The 18,668-nt window shown below is 45.2% G+C and overlaps 1 protein-coding gene across 1 annotated transcript in view; it reads right to left on the bottom strand.

Annotated features, from left to right (window-relative positions):
• Window positions 1–18,668, bottom strand: part of SYT12 (synaptotagmin 12) — a 132,741-nt gene that overhangs the window by 7,012 nt on the left and 107,061 nt on the right. The window contains exon 7 of the mRNA XM_040328365.1: window positions 1,425–1,558. Coding sequence (XP_040184299.1) covers window positions 1,425–1,558 — 134 coding nt within the window. The remainder of the gene's footprint in view (window positions 1–1,424; window positions 1,559–18,668) is intronic.

Below are 18,668 nucleotides of genomic sequence, written 5' to 3'. Positions count from 1 at the left end.
GTGTCGAGGGTTGTGTGTATGCAAGTACTGTACATCAGAAAGTCAATACTTGCTTAGTAACCTGAAGGAGCTCCAGCTGTAAACAGGTGGAATCTCACATTAATGGATTAGCTTGTGTTTTTTTGTCTTTTAACATTAAAGGAACACTAAAGGCAAAAAATTATAAAAAAAAATAAAAAAATAACAAACATGTTATACTTACCTCCATTGTGCAGCTCGTTTTGCACAGAGTGTCCCCGAATCCTGTCTTATGGGGTCCCTCGGTGGCTGTCTCGGCTCCTCCTCACAAAAGCTTTCCACCTTCATGCGAGCAAACTTGCATGGTGGAAAGCTTTTGCGGGTCCCCGGAAAGCTTTTGCGGCTATGCCTGCCGTGATACAGCGGCGGGCATAGCCACTGACTGTATCACTCGGCCCCGCCCCCCAGCGTGCCGCGTCATTGGATGTGATTGACAGCAGCGCCAGCCAATGGCTGCGCTGCTATCAATCCGTCCAGCCTAGCCAATCAACGGCCAGGCTGGGAACCGAAGAGGACCACGTGGACGCGCGCGGGACTTTCGTGGGGTGAGGTAAGTAAAGCGGGGCCGGTACCGTCAGATGTTTTTTCACCTTAATGCATAGGATGCATTAAGGTGAAAAAACATTTACCTTTACAACCCCTTTAACAATATAGCAGGGATATGCAATTAGCGGACCTCCAGATGTTGCAAAACTACAAGTCCCATCATGCCTCTGCCTTTGGGTGTCATGCTTGTGGCTGTCAGAGTCTTGCTATGCCTCATGGGACTTGTAGTTTTGCAACAGCTGGAGGTCCGCTAATTGCATACTCCTGCAATATAGTAACTAAATATTGAAAATCAAAAAAGGACAAATGTATCCCCTTAAATCTTTAAAGCAAAGGCAAACAGGCTGTTCATTTTGAAAGGGAAGTTGCACTTTGCAAGGGTCCAAAGCTTAATGAGCAAAGTGAAGCTCTGCTGACTTCCATGATCCAGTTATGCACATGACTGAGTTTTCTTTGCCAAGTGAAATTTCACCACATTCACTTAGCACTGGAGACAATCCCTTGCAAAGTTAACAGCTTTTTTAGTAAATCAACCCCTAAGTGATAATGGTGGTAGCAGAAGAATTTTAAGAAAGCTATCCCTAAAATAGAAATCGGGGTCAGGTAGTGGATATGCATTAAATAGTTAACTGTATTATCCTGTTCTTCTTTTAAATGTAATTTAATGCATTTATCTATCTATGTCATGAAGGTTGAGCATGAGCTAAAGCTACAATAAGCCAGGAATACAAATGTTCTTTTGAAAAAATAGCACAATGTATTCACAGCCACATTTTCAATCTCAGGCTCCCTGGGAGCTGCTATTCTGAGGATCCCGTTTAGAGGAGTACAGCCTTTTACCTATGATTGTGATGACTCACCTGCAGTACTATGGCTGGTACAGAAAAAATCATGGCTTCATTAAAGACCGGATTTCTGTCATCCCGCTTCACTGCGGTCTTTTTCTTGCTGATCTTTCTGCCGTCTTGCAGAAGGTACACTTTTACAAATGGATCTGGGAATAAAAAGAAAGCACATTAATTTGGATCAAGAGTCTGCCTGCAATTGCATGCTGACGCCAAAAAGCAGATTTTGCTTGTGACCTGAAAAACCTTAACAAAGAGTGTACAGGAGGCACAAACTGAAATCCCTGAATGTCTGTCTGGAAGTATATATGCTTCCAAAGATACAGTACTTTTCATGACCATTATAAATACGAACAGTGCTTACCGTATTTTCCGGCGTATAAGACGACTTTTTAACACTAGAAATTCTTATAAGTCGGGGGTCGTCTTATACGCCGGTACCTAACATGCAGACTCTCAGTCAGACCGCGGCCATCCATTTTTCAAAAGCCGCGCCTCTTCCTCATGCTGTTCCGTGATAGGCGAAACACTCAGCTTCCCAGCAGAGTCTCTGTTTAGTGTTCCGCCTATCATGGATGCCCTCTTGTCCTCGGACGAGAGGGCATCCGTGATAGGCGGAACACTGAACACAGTGTCTGCTGGGAAGCCGAGTGTTCTGCCTATCAGAACAGCACGAGGAGGAGCTGAAAATTGATGTTACATGTATTGCGTGACCATACATATAGTTAGTTACATAGTTAGGTTAAAAAAAGACACAGGTCCATCCAGTTCGACCATAAAAAAAATAATAATAATAATAATAATATCATACGATCCCATATACCCAATTCTATACTCCAGGAGGAAGGTGAAAAATCCCAGCAGAGCACGATCCAATTTGCTACAGCAGGGGAAATAATTCCTTCCTGATCCCCGAGAGACAATCGGATATTCCCCAGAGCAACTTTACCTATAAATGTTAGTACCCAGTTATATTATAAATCTGATTGTATAATCTTCTTTTGCTCTACCATAGGGTAACCAGATGTCCCCGGCTTCAGGGGACAGTCCCTGGGGGAAAAGTGTCCCTAATAGTGTTCCTGATATCTTTTCAGCTTTAAAAATGGTGGCCCTGGCAGCTGTAGGGTAATCTGTCTTACCAGCACTTGGCCTGGAGCAGGAGGAGAGAAACATTTTTGATTGGGAGGCACTCTGACTTCATTTTGTCCCCCACACTCTACTACTACTTTGCATGTTAGGCACTCCTGACACAGAGCAAAGTAGGCTTAGGTGTGATTAAATCATACCACTTTAAGCCACTCCCACTATTTGTACAATTTGGCCACAATCATCATTTGGTTTAGCATGCTGCTGTTATCCACACCCCTCCCAATAAACGTGGGCATGGTTAGTGGGGTGTCTGCAGATTTAATTTTGAAAATCAGGTCACCTTACTCTACCATTGTTTGTGTAGTTCAAGAACCTGTCTGATGCTATATAAACTGTTGGGTTGTTGAGTAAAACCCTCACATTATATAGGTTTGGTAAATCTAGAAAAAAAAATGTGCATTTTGTACAAATAGACTGTAATGTTTAGGTAGCTCAAAGTGTCAGCTCAATCTCTGCTCTGCTATCTATCCATCCCCATGAGTAAGCTCTGGTGGGCGGAGTGAAACACATTGGGGGCATGGCCTGGCGAGGGTCCAGGATGAGACTGTCATTCACTATCACAGAGCAGGCTTTGACTTGATACAGTGCCTTGCGAAAGTATTCGGCCCCCTTGAACTTTGCGACCGTTTGCCACATTTCAGGCTTCCAACATAACGATATAAAACTGTAATTTTTTTGGAAGAATCAACAACAAGTGGGACACAATCATGAAGTGGAACGAAATTTATTGGATATTTCAAACTTTAACAAATAAAAAACTGAAAAATTGGGCGTGCAAAATTATTCCGCCCCCTTAAGTTAATACGTTGTAGCGCCACCTTTTGCTGCGATTACAGCTGTAAGTCGCTTGGGGTATGTCTCTATCAGTTTTGCACATTGAGAGACTGACATTTTTGCCCATTCCTCCTTGCAAAACAGCTCGAGCTCAGTGAGGTTGGATGGAGAGCGTTTGTGAACAGCAGTTTTCAGTTCTTTCCACAGATTCTCGATTGGATTCAGGTCTGGACTTTGACTTGGCCATTCTAACACCTGGATATGTTTATTTGTGAACCATTCCATTGTAGATTTTGCTTTATGTTTTGGATCATTGTCTTGTTGGAAGACAAATCTCCGTCCCAGTCTCCGGTCTTTTGCAGACTCCATCAGGTTTTCTTCCAGAATGGTCCTGTATTTGGCTCCATCCATCTTCCCATCAATTTTAACCATCTTCCCTGCCCCTGCTGAAGAAAAGCAGGCCCAAACCATGATGCTGCCACCACCATGTTTGACAGTGGGGATGGTGTGTTCAGGGTGATGAGCTGTGTTGCTTTTACGCCAAACATAACGTTTTGCATTGTTGCCAAAAAATTTGATTTTGATTTCATCTGACCAGAGCACCTTCTTCCACATGTTTGGTGTGTCTCCCAGGTGGCTTGTGGCAAACTTTAAAAAACACTTTTTATGGATATCTTTAAGAAATGTCTTTCTTCTTGCCACTCTTCCATAAAGGCCAGATTTGTGCAGTATACGACTGATTGTTGTCCTATGGACAGAGTCTCCCACCTCAGCTGTAGATCTCTGCAGTTCATCCAGAGTGATCATGGGCCTCTTGGCTGCATCTCTGATCAGTCTTCTCCTTGTATGAGCTGAAAGTTTAGAGGGACGGCCAGGTCTTCGTAGATTTGCAGTGGTCTGATACTCCTTCCATTTAATATTATCGCTTGCACAGTGCTCCTTGGGATTTTTAAAGCTTGGTAAATCTTTTTGTATCCAAATCCAGCTTTAAACTTCTCCACAACAGTATCTCGGACCTGCCTGATGTGTTCCTTGTTCTTCATGATGCTCTCTGCGCTTTAAATGGACCTCTGAGACTATCACAGTGCAGGTGCATTTATACGGAGACTTGATTACACACAGGTGGATTCTATTTATCATCATTAGTCATTTAGGTCAACATTGGATAATTCAGAGATCCTCACTGAACGTCTGGAGAGAGTTTGCTGCACTGAAAGTAAAGGGGCTGAATAATTTTGCATGCCCAATTTTTCAGTTTTTTATTTGTTAAAAAAGTTTGAAATATCCAATAAATTTTGTTCCACTTCATGATTGTGTCCCACTTGTTGTTGATTCTTCAAAAAAAATTAGTTTTATATCTTTATGTTTGAAGCCTGAAATGTGGCAAAAGGTCGCAAAGTTAAAGGGGGCCGAATATTTTCGCAAGGCACTGTATGTGGCTCGTGGGACACCTATCATATTCTCTGCTCTTTGGTTCAGTTTTGCCAGTTTCTTCTTTTGTTTTCTGATCTTCTTCTAGGGTTGATGGGCCATCTCACTACTCTAAAGATGCCAAAGGGGTTGGTGTGGTTGACAGTAAAGTGGGGCACCCTAAACCTCTGTAAACTTTAGTTTCTAACAGTTATGAGCCAAGCACAGTCAAATTAAATATAGCAAAAATGTATTGTTCACCTGGCCTCTAGACTCTATAAAACCTGCAGTCGAGCCAGCTGCCTTTGCAACCACTGTCGTTGAGAAAATCTAATAAAGAGTGATTTGTCTTGCATAGCAAATCGGTCTCATTATTCTTACTCCAGCCTGTTTTCTTTTAATTATACAGTGGGGGTTATTTACGAAAGGCAAATCCACTTTGCATTACAAGTGCACTTGGAAATGTAGATCTAAAGGGGAACATGCAAGGAAAATAAAAAACAGCATTTTAGCTTGCACATGATTGGATGATAAAATCAGCAGAGCTTCCTCTCAGATCTACAGTGATCTACAGCGATTGCACTTTCAAGTGTACTTGCAGTGCAGTTGTAGTGCAAAGTGGATTTTCCTTTTGTAAATAGCCCCCCGTATCTTACAAAACAAAAGTGAGTACACCCCTCACATTTTTGTAAATACTTTATTATATCTTTTCATGTGACAACACTGAAGAAATTACACTTTGTTATAATGTAAAGTAGTGAGTGTACAGCTTGTATAACAGTGTAAATTTGCTGTCCCCTCAAAATAACTCAACACAGCCATTAATGTCTAAACCTTTGGCAGCAAAAGTGAGTACACCCCTAAGTAAAAATGCAATTTTCCCTCCCGGTGTCATGTGACTCGTTAGTGTTACAAGGTCTCAGATGTGAATGGGGAGCAGATGTGTTAAATTTGGTGTTATCACTCTCTCATACTGGTCACTGGAAGTTCAACATGGCACCTCATGGCAAAGAATTCTCTGAGGATCTGAAAAAAAGGATTGTTGCTCTACATAAAGATGGCATAGGCCAGAGATATGCAATTAGCGGATCTCCAGCTGTTGTAGAACTACAAGTCCCATGATGCATTGCAAGACTCTGACAGCCAAAAGCTTGACACCCAGAGGTAGAGGCATGATGGGACGTGTAGTTTTGCAACAGCTGGAGGTCCACTAATTGCATATCCCTGGCATAGGCTATAAGAAGATTGCCAAGACCCTGAAACTGAGCTGCAGCACGGTGGCCAAGACCATACAGCGGTATAATAGGACAGGTTCCACACTCAGAACAGGCCTTGCCATGGTCCACCAAAGAAGTTGAGTGCACGTGCTCAGCATCATATCCAGAGGTTGTCTTTGGGAAATAGACGTATCAGTGCTGCCAGCTTTGCTGCAGAGGTTGAAGGTGTTGGGGGTCAGCCTGTCATTGCTCAGACCATATGCCACACACGGCATCAAATTGGTCTGCATTGCTGTCCTCCCAGAAGGAAGCCTCTTCTAAAGATGATGCACAAGAAAGCCCACAAACAATTTGCTGAAGACAAGCAGACTAAGTACATGGATTACTGGAACTATGTCCTGTGGTCTGATGACACCAAGATAAACCTATTTTGGTTCAGATGGTGTTAAGCGTGTGTAGCAGCAACCAGGTGAGGAGTACAAAGACAAGTGTGTCTTGCCTGCAGTCAAGCATGGTAGTTGGAGTGTCATGTTCTGGGGCTGCATGAGTACTGCCAGCACTGGGGAGTTATGTGTGATGAGTTATTTTGAAGGGACAGAAAATTTACACTGTTATACAATCTGTACACTCACTACTTTACATTGTAGCAAAGTGTCATTTCTTCAGTGTTGTCACATGAAAAGATATAATAAAATATTTACAAAAATGTAAAGGGTGTACTCACTTTTGTGAGTTTTTTGTGTTTTAAATTGTTTTTATTCTTTTTCACATTTTACAAACTTTCTTAATTTTTTTTTAAAATCAGCATCCATTATAAAGTTCATAAGTTCTTCATACATATAACATATACATTAACATATACATACAACATAATACATAAATACGAAAAAGATTTGTGTGGGTAGAGAGTTAGGTCGACCTAACTCACTTTTGTGAGATACTGTAAATAACTAGATAGAAACAGCCAGAACTTACATATAGGAAACTTCTAAATGCTTATCGGTATTCCAGGAGTAACGTGTTAAATATGCCAGAAGCCAAGCTGTAATATATCTGCTGGCCAAAAACTGTTCTGCAAGTTGATAAATACAATGCCTAGGCGCTAGGATGGGTTTCCAGCCAACATTATTCCTTAATGCTAACACTTGCGATCATTACTTTTGTAGCCACCTTAATATTCCAGAACAAGCCATTAGATACATATATCACCCCTATCAGCTCTTCTGCCTGGCAAGTTTTCTGCTGCAGTATTGCAGTATATGTATATATATATATATATATATATATATATATATATATATATATATATATATATATATATATATATAAAATAAATATATCAGGGAGAACTGATGTCGATGGTGTTCGAAAGATGGCACCCTTCTATTCTACCCAGGGTTAGGTTTCCTTGTCTAAAGTTGTTATTGATTACACATTTAATAGATAAATAAATTAGTTTCTTATACAAGGATACAGATGGTAAAGTTTAAGTTAGAATTTACTATACCGGTAGATAAAAATTAATAACATAAAATATCTAAACAGAATTAATGAGATCTTCACTATCTAGATAGCCGGTGGGTAGTATAATATTCATAACTACAGTAACATAAATTATATCTAAACTACCGCCATGTTATATACATGGGTTGTGATATAACAAATAGACTTATTGTAGTGAAGAACTATGGGCCAGATTCACGTAGAATTGCGGCCGTGTAACGTAACCCGTTTACGTTACACCGCCGCAAGTTTTCAGTGTAAGTGCCCGATCCACAAAGCACTTACCTGTAAACTTGTGGCGGTGTATCGTAAACACGTCCGGCGCAAGCCCGTCCAATTCAAATGGGGCGGGTACCATTTAAATTAGGCGCGCTCCCGCGCTGGACGTACTGCGCATGCTCCGTTCGCAATTTTCCCGACGAGCTTTGCGCGAACTTACGGTGGCCCGACGTGTTTGTGAATCGCAACGTGCGTAACGTACTAACGGCGGAAAAAAAAATTCAAAAGCGACACGGGAACGACGGGTATACTTTAACATGGTGGAGTAATTTTACACCATGTTAATAGCACCCCTAACTTTGCGACGGGAAACTAAGACTTGCGCCGGAGTAATTTTACACCATGTTAATAGCACCCCTAACTTTGCCACGGGAAACTAAGACTTGCGCCGTCGTATCTCTTCTGTGAATCTGGCCCTATGTAAGTAAAATGAAAAGAAGGAGAGTAAAGAGAAGATAAAAGTAGCGAGTCAAAGAGAAAGTCCACAAGGTCGATCTAAGAACCAGTATGATGCATAATATTTATGTTTCAATAGGTAGATAGGTATGTAATAATTTGTTTTGGAGCAATTAATCAGCTACCATGGCAGAAGGACCGAATCATTGAAATCTGGAGGTAGATCGTTTTTTATCCATGGGAGCCATAGTTTTTTGAATTTTGGGATTTGGTCCCCATCAATGGCTATCATTTTGGCGTGTGACATTATGACATTCATTCTATGTATTGTTTCCGCCATCCCCAATACTGGAGTTTTCCATGCTTTAGCTATCGTTTGCTTTACAGCAGTTAGGAGTGGAATCAAAAGTTTAAATTGGAAAAATGTTAAACATTCCGGTTTTAGGTTAAGTAGTGATGTAAATGAATCCGGTTGTATCTGCTGTCGGAACATTTTAGAGGCCATTGAAAAGATTTCTTTCCAGAAAAGTTGCGCTATCGGACATGTCCACCATATATGCAAGTGAGTGCCCATTTATGAACAGCCCCTAAAGCAAAGAGCTGAGTGTGTAGATGCAAAGTTGGCCACTCTAGCTGGTACAAGATACCACCCAGTCAGGACCTTGTAATTTGCTTCCATCGCCGTGACATTGGGCAAGGATGATTTGATGGTTGACCAGATCCTAGACCATTCTGCATCATCCAGTGCACGCCCCAGGTCCACCTCCCATTTCCGTACATAGGTTGGTTTGTCAGGATTAGGGTCTACTAGAAGTTGAGTGTAGAAGGATGATATCATTCCTTTGGCTAACAGGTCTTTTTTGCAAATTGTTTCAAAATTGGATAATTGGGACAGGGGTGTTGCAACTTGTGTGGGTGGAGTAAAGAAATTTTTGATTTGGAGGCATCTGAACTGTTCTGATTCTGGTAAGTCGTGTTTCTCCCTGATTGTAGGGAAAGGTACAACATTTTGTAGCGTCACAATACCTGATGTTATCCAAGCTTTAAATGAGTTTGGGAAGATCCATGCCGGATAGAAGGCCAGATTTTTGAGAAAAGATAAGAGGGAATCGTGTGCTGATTTTAGGGGCTAGGTTTCTATTATGTGACCTCATCTCACCCAACAGAGGCTTTATTATATGTCCTTGTATGAGAAAGAGATCTTTATGGCTACAAAATTCCACATGCCTCATACAACATAAACTATGTAGTCTTTGTTCTTCTTGAAGACTAGGAAAAAAGGGAAAAAATATACTTAGGCCTCGTACAGACAAGGGGATCTCCGCTGGAAACGGTCCGCCGGATGTGTTCATATTCCCTTCACCCCATTGGTCAAAATCATCATCATCACTAGTCCTATTAGATACCAGTATACCATTTACCGTGATCCATGATGCGCCATGATGCGCCGGGTCCTCTGGAGTGCGATTCTGGGAGGACGTCCATGTATGACCTCCCGGAGTTAAGCAACCACCCTGTAGCCGTCATTCGGCTATGGGCCGGTTGCCAAGTGGTTAAGGTCTGTTCCAACATCCTGGACTTTAGGGAGCCTCTTTGACCCAGAACACAGGTACCTCTAGAGCAGGGGTGTCAAACACAATTGCATCAGCATTATTATTGCCCTCAAAAGGGCCGATTGTATCTGTAAGATTAGATGTCCAGCGCATCCCCCTCCCCTTACATTATATGTAAAGAGCCACCCCACCATCAGAAGTTGAGTCCCCCACTCTCCCTTACATCAGAGCGTACCCCTCTTTTCTTATGCTGCTGCTGGGAAGAAGGGTCTGGAGAAGGACTAGAGAAGGGCTGGAGCTCTCCTGTAGCTGCAGGAGCGGTGCAAGGGCCACATGAAATGGCCTGGAGGGCCGGATTTGGCCCACAGGCCCTGTGTTTGACACCTGTGCTCTAGAGTATGAGGAGTATGCATCATACATTCTCTCCACCTACTTCTTTTTATGAACTAGTGTTTAGAAAGTATTAATGGGTTTCTTGGAGACATTGATTTGTGGGTTGTGTTTAAGACTCTGGATCATTAAACGTTTGCCATTTCACTGTATTATCCTAATCATTTCCGACATAAATAATACTAATGATGATTGCAGAGTACTGGATAGCTGTAACAGGACAAGCAATGATAAGGAATGCTACACATTTAAACTAAACAGTAACCCCAACAAAATAAAGCCCTTCCCCACACTTGTCAGCACCTGAATTTACAATGAACCTAAAGTGACACTAAAAGTTGGTTTAAAAAAAACTCCTCCTTGGGCTGTACTCATTTATTCTACAGGTGAATCAACAGGCCGATATAGACATTCAATCACTCCTCTCCTTAGGGCTGGTGCAAGGATTTATGACAACCTATGCGTAACCTTATTTTGATGCCCCCCTTGGCTCCACCCCTGACTCCACCCTCTTTGCCCTGCCCAGGTATACCCCACTTTTTAATGAAACGCCCATTAAATGCAGCCCACCAGCATCAATCAAATGCAGTCTCACCAGCGCCCATCAATGCAGCCTCACAAGCGCCCATCAATTCAGCCCACCAGTGCCCATCAATTCAGCCTCACAAGCACCTATCAATGCAGCCTCACAAGTGCCCATCAATACAGCCCACCATGGCCCATCAATGAATGTTTCCTTGCTTCGATTCATTCTGGAGTCGGGACACAAACACAGTTCTCTGCCACCGCTGCGCCTCTGACACTATCTGCGTACAAAGCGTCGGCTGCCTGCTGACGCTGAGTCTTAGTTGCTTGCTGCAGAGAGTAGAAACACCAGTGGCCGGGCGCCCCTAGGCAGCAGAGCACCCTAGGCAGCTGCCTAGTTTGCCTAGTGGTAGCACCGGCCCTGCCTCACCTTCTAGATGCAGTTAGGTCCCTCATTTCCCTTTACTTGAAACAATTGGCCATTCCTATCATGAAACAATGATTTCAAGTAGTATACCACAAAAAAACACATGGAGGATTTCACGTATACATACCGTAACACAGCCGCCAAATCCCATAAAATATTTTTATGAATAGTCTGGATGCCAGGAAAAAATCCCAATCCACAGATGAGTTTTAATCTATATTACCCATATGCCTGATGTGGTTCAGGGTTCTTTAATAGGGTCACAGAATAACCCTTTTAGGTAGCCACACTGTGAAGGTACTATATTTATAAAAGTTTTTGAACAGGTGGTTTGTTTGAGACCTTTAATGCATATAATCGGCATCTATATGCCCCCCCCCCCACTGATATTTTAGCCTGTGGGGGGCTGGCTCTTATACAATTAACATTTAGGTAGGATAGACAATGCAAATGTTCAATAGTTGCACTGGCAGTAATGTATGGCTGTGGGGGCATAATTAGAGAAGCTATGCTGTGTAGGATAGGACTGAACAATACCAGAGAGGACGATAATCTTTGGTAGCCTTTCAAGTAGGGTATTCTACAAAGATCATGTTAATTTATTGATATTTATTATAGATAAAACAGTTGTTTTGCTTTTACTCTATTTGGTGGATTCTATAAAGACTAGTTGAATATTCATCAACTATATTAAAGTACATACAATGAAGTTCTCTTCTCTTTTTCTTTTTCTGTGTTTACCGGATAGTCCTAAACGTTGACTGGCTCTACATGCCAACTAGAATACAGTCACACCCCAAACAATCACAGCAAATAGTCCAACAGCATGAGATAACACACAATATATAAATTTTACAAGGTTCCAGTGTGGCTGTAAAGAGTGTCTGACTAGTACAGATCATAGTGGGGTTCTCATTCACCCTGTGCCCCTATTAGAGACACAGGGTAATTTACACATAAGAGGGGAAGCTGAACAAGGAGCCTCCAGAACTCTCCAGGGCAAGCTGACCCGCACAAACCCCCGACCCAAAGTCACTCCTGTCACACATCTCCCCTTTCGGCAGGAGACTAATGCAGGAGGAGACCCCAGATGGGTTTACTCCAAAGTTAGTCAGTAGTTCCAGTCCCCCAATGCCGGTATCCACACAGTACCCCAAATAAATTGTCCCAAACAGAGCATTACCTCTGCCTCTCTCAGAGAACATGCCTGCCGCTGGGGAGAGGCCTGGACTGGCCCTTCTCCCTGGAGTCCTTTCAGCCACTGGTGAGAAGACAGGGTGACTGCCCTGGCTCTCTGGAACTCCACAGTTGTTGCCGGTGCTGGGCAGAGGTTTGTAGCACTCTGCCCTGTTGCCAACACTTCTGCTGGAGACTCCACATCCTCCGCTCTGGTTAACCCTTGTGGCAGAATCCTGGCTTCCTATACTCCCAAATAGTGTAGCGGCCATTGGGGAGGTGAGCCGGCTGCTTCCTTTTCTGTTCCCTCATCTGGCTGCTGGGATGACATTTCTCTGTCACTATCTTCCAGTGACCATCTTCTTCTCACATGGGGTCTCCGGAACCGCCACATGTGTAGGGCAGAGGTCTTGTTCTGTTTCCAGCAATTCAGCTGGAGAAGAATCTGGTAACTCCGCTGATGCTGTTGGCAGAAAATCCCAGGTCTCTGGCAGTATTGTGGGAGAAAGGCAACTACCTCTTCTCTCAAGGAGACTGAAGCTTCTATTGGGCAGAGGTTAGCAGAGCTATGCCCTGTTGTCAGACTTCAGCTTTGGAGACCGCAATCTCCAGAGTTTTCACTGCCGATTCTCTGGCATGCTGCTGAACGCATTCTAGCAGTTTCCTGTATGCCCTTTCCAGATGCTGTTCCTTCCTTAGCAAATAATCTAGATCAGGTTTAAGCTCTGAGACTCTCTCTGTATTCTCTCAGGTCTTTAAGGGTAGGTTCCCCTTCATCGACAAACACAAAACATTCTGTAAGGCTCTCCCACAGCAATCCAGGGCCACCAAAGTCATATCCCTCCGGAGAGCATTCTGTTGCCTCCCCTAAATATTCATCCTCCGCGTGCCGTTGCAGAGCCCAATACCGATTGTCCAGCTCTATCTCCTGTTGGACCAGTCTGTCCAACTCAGTCACCCATTGCTCCTGGGGCCGCTCTCCCAGGAATTGCAGCCATAACTCCCGTTGTTCACTGGCCTGCTGCTCTGGGGTTGGAAAGCACTTGCCCTGTTGCATACCAGCAACTTTGAGAGCTCTAATCCGGTGCCTTACCTGAATCTGCTGCCTGACCTCCAGGTACTCATCCGCAGACACAGACCTGGTGTATGCTGAAAGGACGATCTGCAGCAGCCCTGGGAACTCTGATACCAGATCCATATCTCCACTGGGGTGACTGAAGGCTGCTATCCGATCTTGGAAGCAGGTGGAGGTCTTCACATCCAGGAAGCACAATCCCACCGCTGCCACCAGTTGTGACGAACCCTTGTTCTCAAACAAAACTTGGTTCGCCGTCATTATATACATTTTACAAGGTTCCAGTGTGGCTGTAAAGAGTCTGACTAGTACAGATCATAGTGGGGTTCTCATTCTCCCTGTGCCCCTATTAGAGACATAGGGTAATTTACACATAAGAGGCGTTGGGGGAAGCTGGTCAAGGAGCCTCCAGAACTCTCCAGGGCAAGCTGAGCCGCACAAACCCCCAACCCAAAGTCACTCCTGTCACAATCTCCTACAAGCCAAACCAGATTACTACATAAATGGTTATACGATAAAGTAATTATGGGGGTCAACTGCGTATCGGAACCCAAACAGGGAGCAGATACTGTAGGTGGGAGGAGAGGACCGCTATGCTGACAATGTACAGTACACATTAGATTCCGGTTCCATGGAAACAAGTGTACATTGTCTCACAGTCTATATATGTTGTGCATCTTTGCTCTATGAAGCAAAAACAAATGGAGATTGTATGAGTCATATGCAGCACATTACATAGAGAAAAATTAGGAAATTCACCTTATAAAAAATAAATAAAATTTGTTAATCACTATACTTTACCTACTGCCTCCTTAAAGTGATATCAACCGCTTAAGGACCACCCCAGGTACATTTACTGCGTCAGGGCGGCCCTTGAGCACAAAATCACGCACCTGTATGTAATTAATTCTTCTGGGCCTGGGGCACGCGCGAGTGCTGCCAGAGGCCAGCTCTCGCTGTGATTGGATACAGCGGGAACCAATCAGCGGGTCCGGCACACGCGATGTCCACCGGGAACCTGGCGATCATCCCTAAAGAGGGAAAATGGTGGTCTGTCTATGTAAACAAGGCAGATCGCCGTTCTGCTAGTAAGAAAGACAGAGATCTTGTGATTCTGCTAAGCACAAACACAGATCTCTTTCTTTCTTCAGTTAAGCCATCCCCCACACAGTTAGAAAACACTCCCTGGGAACACAGTTAACCCTTTGATCGCGCCTGATGTTAACCCCTTCCCTGACAGTATCATTAGTACAGTGACAGTGCTTTCATTTTTTTGCACTGATCACTACATTGGTGTCACTGGACCCAAAAAGTCCATAAATCTATCCAATAGTTTGTAGACGCTATAACTTTTGCGCAAACCAATCAATATATGCTTATTGGGATTGTTTTTTTTACCAAAAACATTTAGCACCATACATATTGGCCTAAATTGATGAAGAAAATCGTTTTTGTTATTGGATGAGTTTTATAGCAAAAGTAAAAAATATCTTTATTTTTTTCCCAAATATTTTATCGCACAAGTACCACCAGGAAAACTCTATTTGTGGGGAAAAAAGGACATTCATTTTATTTGGGTACAGTTTCGCATGACTGCCAGTTAAAGCAATGCAGTGCCGTATTGCAAAAAATGTCCTGGTCAGGAAGGGGGTAAAACCTTCCGGAGCTGAAGTGATTAAAAGAGGAGCCCCCAAAAAAAGAGAAAAGTCAGCAGCTCCAAATACTGTAGCTGCTGACTTTTAATATGGACAGTAGCATGAGCCAATGGCAATCACTTCTGTCTCAACCAATGGAGAGAGAGAGTCCCTGGAGAGCTGAGCCTCTCCTGCACATTTCTGGATTGCAATGGGGCTCTGGTAAGTATTGGGGCGGGGGGGGGGCTGCACACAGAAGTTTTTTTAGCTTCATGCATAGAATGCATGAAGTTAAAAAAAAGACTTAAAACTGAGATTTAGGCCCAGATTCACAAAGAGTTACGCCGGCGTATCAGTAGATACGCCGACGTAACTCCGAATCTAAGCCCGTCGTATGTTTAAGTGTATGCTCAAACAGAGATACACTTAAACATGCCTAAGATACGACGGCCTGCGCCGTCGTTTCTTAGGGTGCAATATTTACGCTGGCCGCTAGGTGGCGCTTCCATTGAGGTCGGCGTAGAATATGCAAATGAGTCGTTACGCCGATTCACGAACGTACGCTTGCCCGTCGCAGTAAAGATACGCCGTTTCCGTAAGAGATACGCGGCGTAAAGATAAACATGCCCCCTAGGTGGCGTATCCAATGTTAAGTATGGCCGTCGTTCCCGCGTCGCAATTTGAAAATTTTACGTCGTTTGCGTAACTCGTCCGTGAATGGGGCTGGACGCCATTTACGTTCACGTTGAAACCAATGACGTCCTTGCGACATCATTTAGCGCAATGCACGTCGGGAAATTTTAGGGACGGCGCATGCTCAGTACGTTTGGCGCGGGAACGCGCCTAATTTAAATGCTCTACGCCCCCTACCCGGCTCATTTGAATTACGCGGGCTTGCGCCGGGGGATTTACGCTACGCCGCCGCAACTTTACAGGCAAGTTCTTTGTGAATAAAGCACTTGCCTGTAAAACTTGCGGCGGCGTAACGTAAATGACATACGTTACGCCGCCGCAGTTTTACGCCCAGATACGAGAATCTGGGCCTAAGTATTTTTAGGGGGGATATAACACCAAACACATTCATTATGTATGATGTAGCATATTCCATTACTTGCAGACTGCTGATTCTTGTAATAGTCCTCCCCTCATGGTTGTCAGATATTGTCCTGAATAGGGTGACCACATTTCCAAACTGCCATTCAGGGACACCCCCCCCCCCCCCCATTTTTTGCAGATTTTTGGGGCAGGGGCATATGAAATCAGCGGGCCCATGTGCGAGATCAAAAGTGGGCCCTAGGCATCAAGAAAAACAACTGAGTGGTCGGAGCACAGAGTAGTCAGAGGGGCAGTGGGATGGATAGAGGCACACCTCCCAACTTTCTGAGATGGGAATTAAGGACACCTATTAGCAAAAATATGTAGGAGAATTATAAACAAAGAAAAACTGGTTAAACCCACAGGTGCTTTTTTACCACTACTATTCTCTTATATTGGCTCCTTGAGGGACACACAAGGAGGAAAGAGGAACAGAGGGGCAGAGGGACAATGCTCTAAATGAGGGACAGTTCCTCCAAATCAGGAACAGCACAGGAGGGGGGGGGATGAAGAACAGCACAGGGTGGGACCAGAGGACAGCACAGGAGGGGGGGGACTGAAGAACAGCACAGGTGGGGGACTGAAGAACAGCACAGGTGGGGGACTGGAGAACAGCACAGGTGGGGGACTGGAGAACAGCACGGGTGGGGGACTGGAGAACAGCACGGGTGGGGGACTGGAGAACAGCACGGGTGGGGGACTGGAGAACAGCACGGGTGGGGGACTGGAGAACAGCACGGGCGGGGGACTGGAGAACAGCACGGGTGGGGGACTGGAGAACAGCACGGGTGGGGGACTGGAGAACAGCACGGGTGGGGGACTGGAGAACAGCACGGGTGGGGGACTGGAGAACAGCACGGGTGGGGGACTGGAGAACAGCACGGGTGGGGGACTGGAGAACAGCACGGGTGGGGGACTGGAGAACAGCACGGGTGGGGGACTGGAGAACAGCACAGGAGGGGGGGGGGACTGGAGAACAGCACGGGTGGGGGACTGGAGAACAGCATAGGAGGGGGGGGGACTGGAGAACAGCACGGGTGGGGGACTGGAGAACAGCACGGGTGGGGGACTGGAGAACAGCACGGGTGGGGGACTGGAGAACAGCACGGGTGGGGGACTGGAGAACAGCACAGGTGGGGGACTGGAGAACAGCACGGGTGGGGGACTGGAGAACAGCACAGGAGGGGGGGGGACTGAAGAACAGCACAGGTGGGACCAGAGCACAGCACAGGAGGGGGGACTGAAGAACAGCACATGATGGGGGACTGGAGAACAGCACAGGTGGGACCAGAGGACAGCAGGGGGTTGGTGAATGGGGGGTGAGGTGGGAGAGAGCAGAGAAGTTACTGGGGAAGATCAGCCAGGAGAGTGTTGAGGGACCTGTGGGCAGCAGAAGGAAACTGGATAAGAGGGGCGGCATATAGAGAAACTGATGCCCCCCATGTTCTTCTTGCAGCCACTGAATGCCCGCTTTTCCTCCTTTACCTCCTGCAGGCATTCAGTGGCTGCAAGAAGAACATGGGGGGCATCGGTTCCTCTATATGCCGCCCCTCTTATCCAGGTTTAGAGGGAAGCTGCATGGACCCCCTGGAGTATGAGGCTGGGTTGCAATGGCGCCCCCTGTAGTTACACCGCTGCAGCGGAGTAACTAAAACATTTCTGGCAGTTTGAAGGAGCAATGAATGGAATGCTGGCAGGATTCTGAGGTTGTGATTGTCGCTGATGAGCCACTCCTGAGAGGATTGCTTGGTATACAGAGGGGGGTAACAAGACTAGTAGGTGAAGAGGTGGCAGAACATGAAAGGCTGGATGAGAGGAGTTATCATGTGTGCAGGAAACATCTTCAGCTCTGAGGGGTTCATGCTGGGACCTGTAGTTCTTCACTTTTGGGGAGGAGTCACATCCCCAAAAGTGAAGGATTACAAGTCCCAGCATGAACCCTGCCCTGATATCTAAGGATGTTTCCTCCTTCCATCCAGGGTGTCATGTGTCAGTGTCCTCTCCTGCCGACCCTTATCTGCCTTATCTTACTCAGCCTGGAGCAAGCCTCTGCGTGTCCTGTGCAGACACACACTCCACTTTCTTACTGAACTCTGACTGCTGAGGGAGAGCTGACAGGATTATTACACCGATGGATCTGCTGGTCAGTGCTTTGCATGTTACTTGCCTTAGTTTCTACACTGCAGTCTGTCTCACAGTCCAATGTTTCTTCTGCATGCCTCTGCCTGGCTGGACTCCAGAACATACACGAGGAGGTGGGTGGAGCTTAACAGAAGGCGCGGAGGAGGAAGTTAAACTCTCCTCCGCTGTGATAGGTCTCTGCATCTCTCCTGCTCTGACGTCACTGGTTGCTACACGCCAAGCGGGAGGCAGGAGGTAGCAACCAGTTTGGGCACTGAGCCAGTGGTGAATAGGGGTCTCACTCTCTGTCAGCTAGGGGTCCACCACAGGCTGAGACAGAGAGGATGTATACAAAGGCTATTTTAGGGGGCATTAGATCTGCCCAGGCCAATTCCGGGACTCTGTATTGTCCCGTAATGAGTGTGTCCGGGACACGGGACACAAGCATTAATTAAGGGACAGTCCCGGGCAATCCGGGACACGTGGTCACCCTAGTCCTGAATGGTTATCTTCCAATAACATGAGAGTTAACAGA

Source organism: Rana temporaria, chromosome 11, assembly GCF_905171775.1.
Source record: "Rana temporaria chromosome 11, aRanTem1.1, whole genome shotgun sequence".
Taxonomy (NCBI): domain Eukaryota; kingdom Metazoa; phylum Chordata; class Amphibia; order Anura; family Ranidae; genus Rana; species Rana temporaria.
Note: the sequence above shows the minus strand (reverse complement) of the source record. Positions and strands in the feature narration are given on the sequence as shown.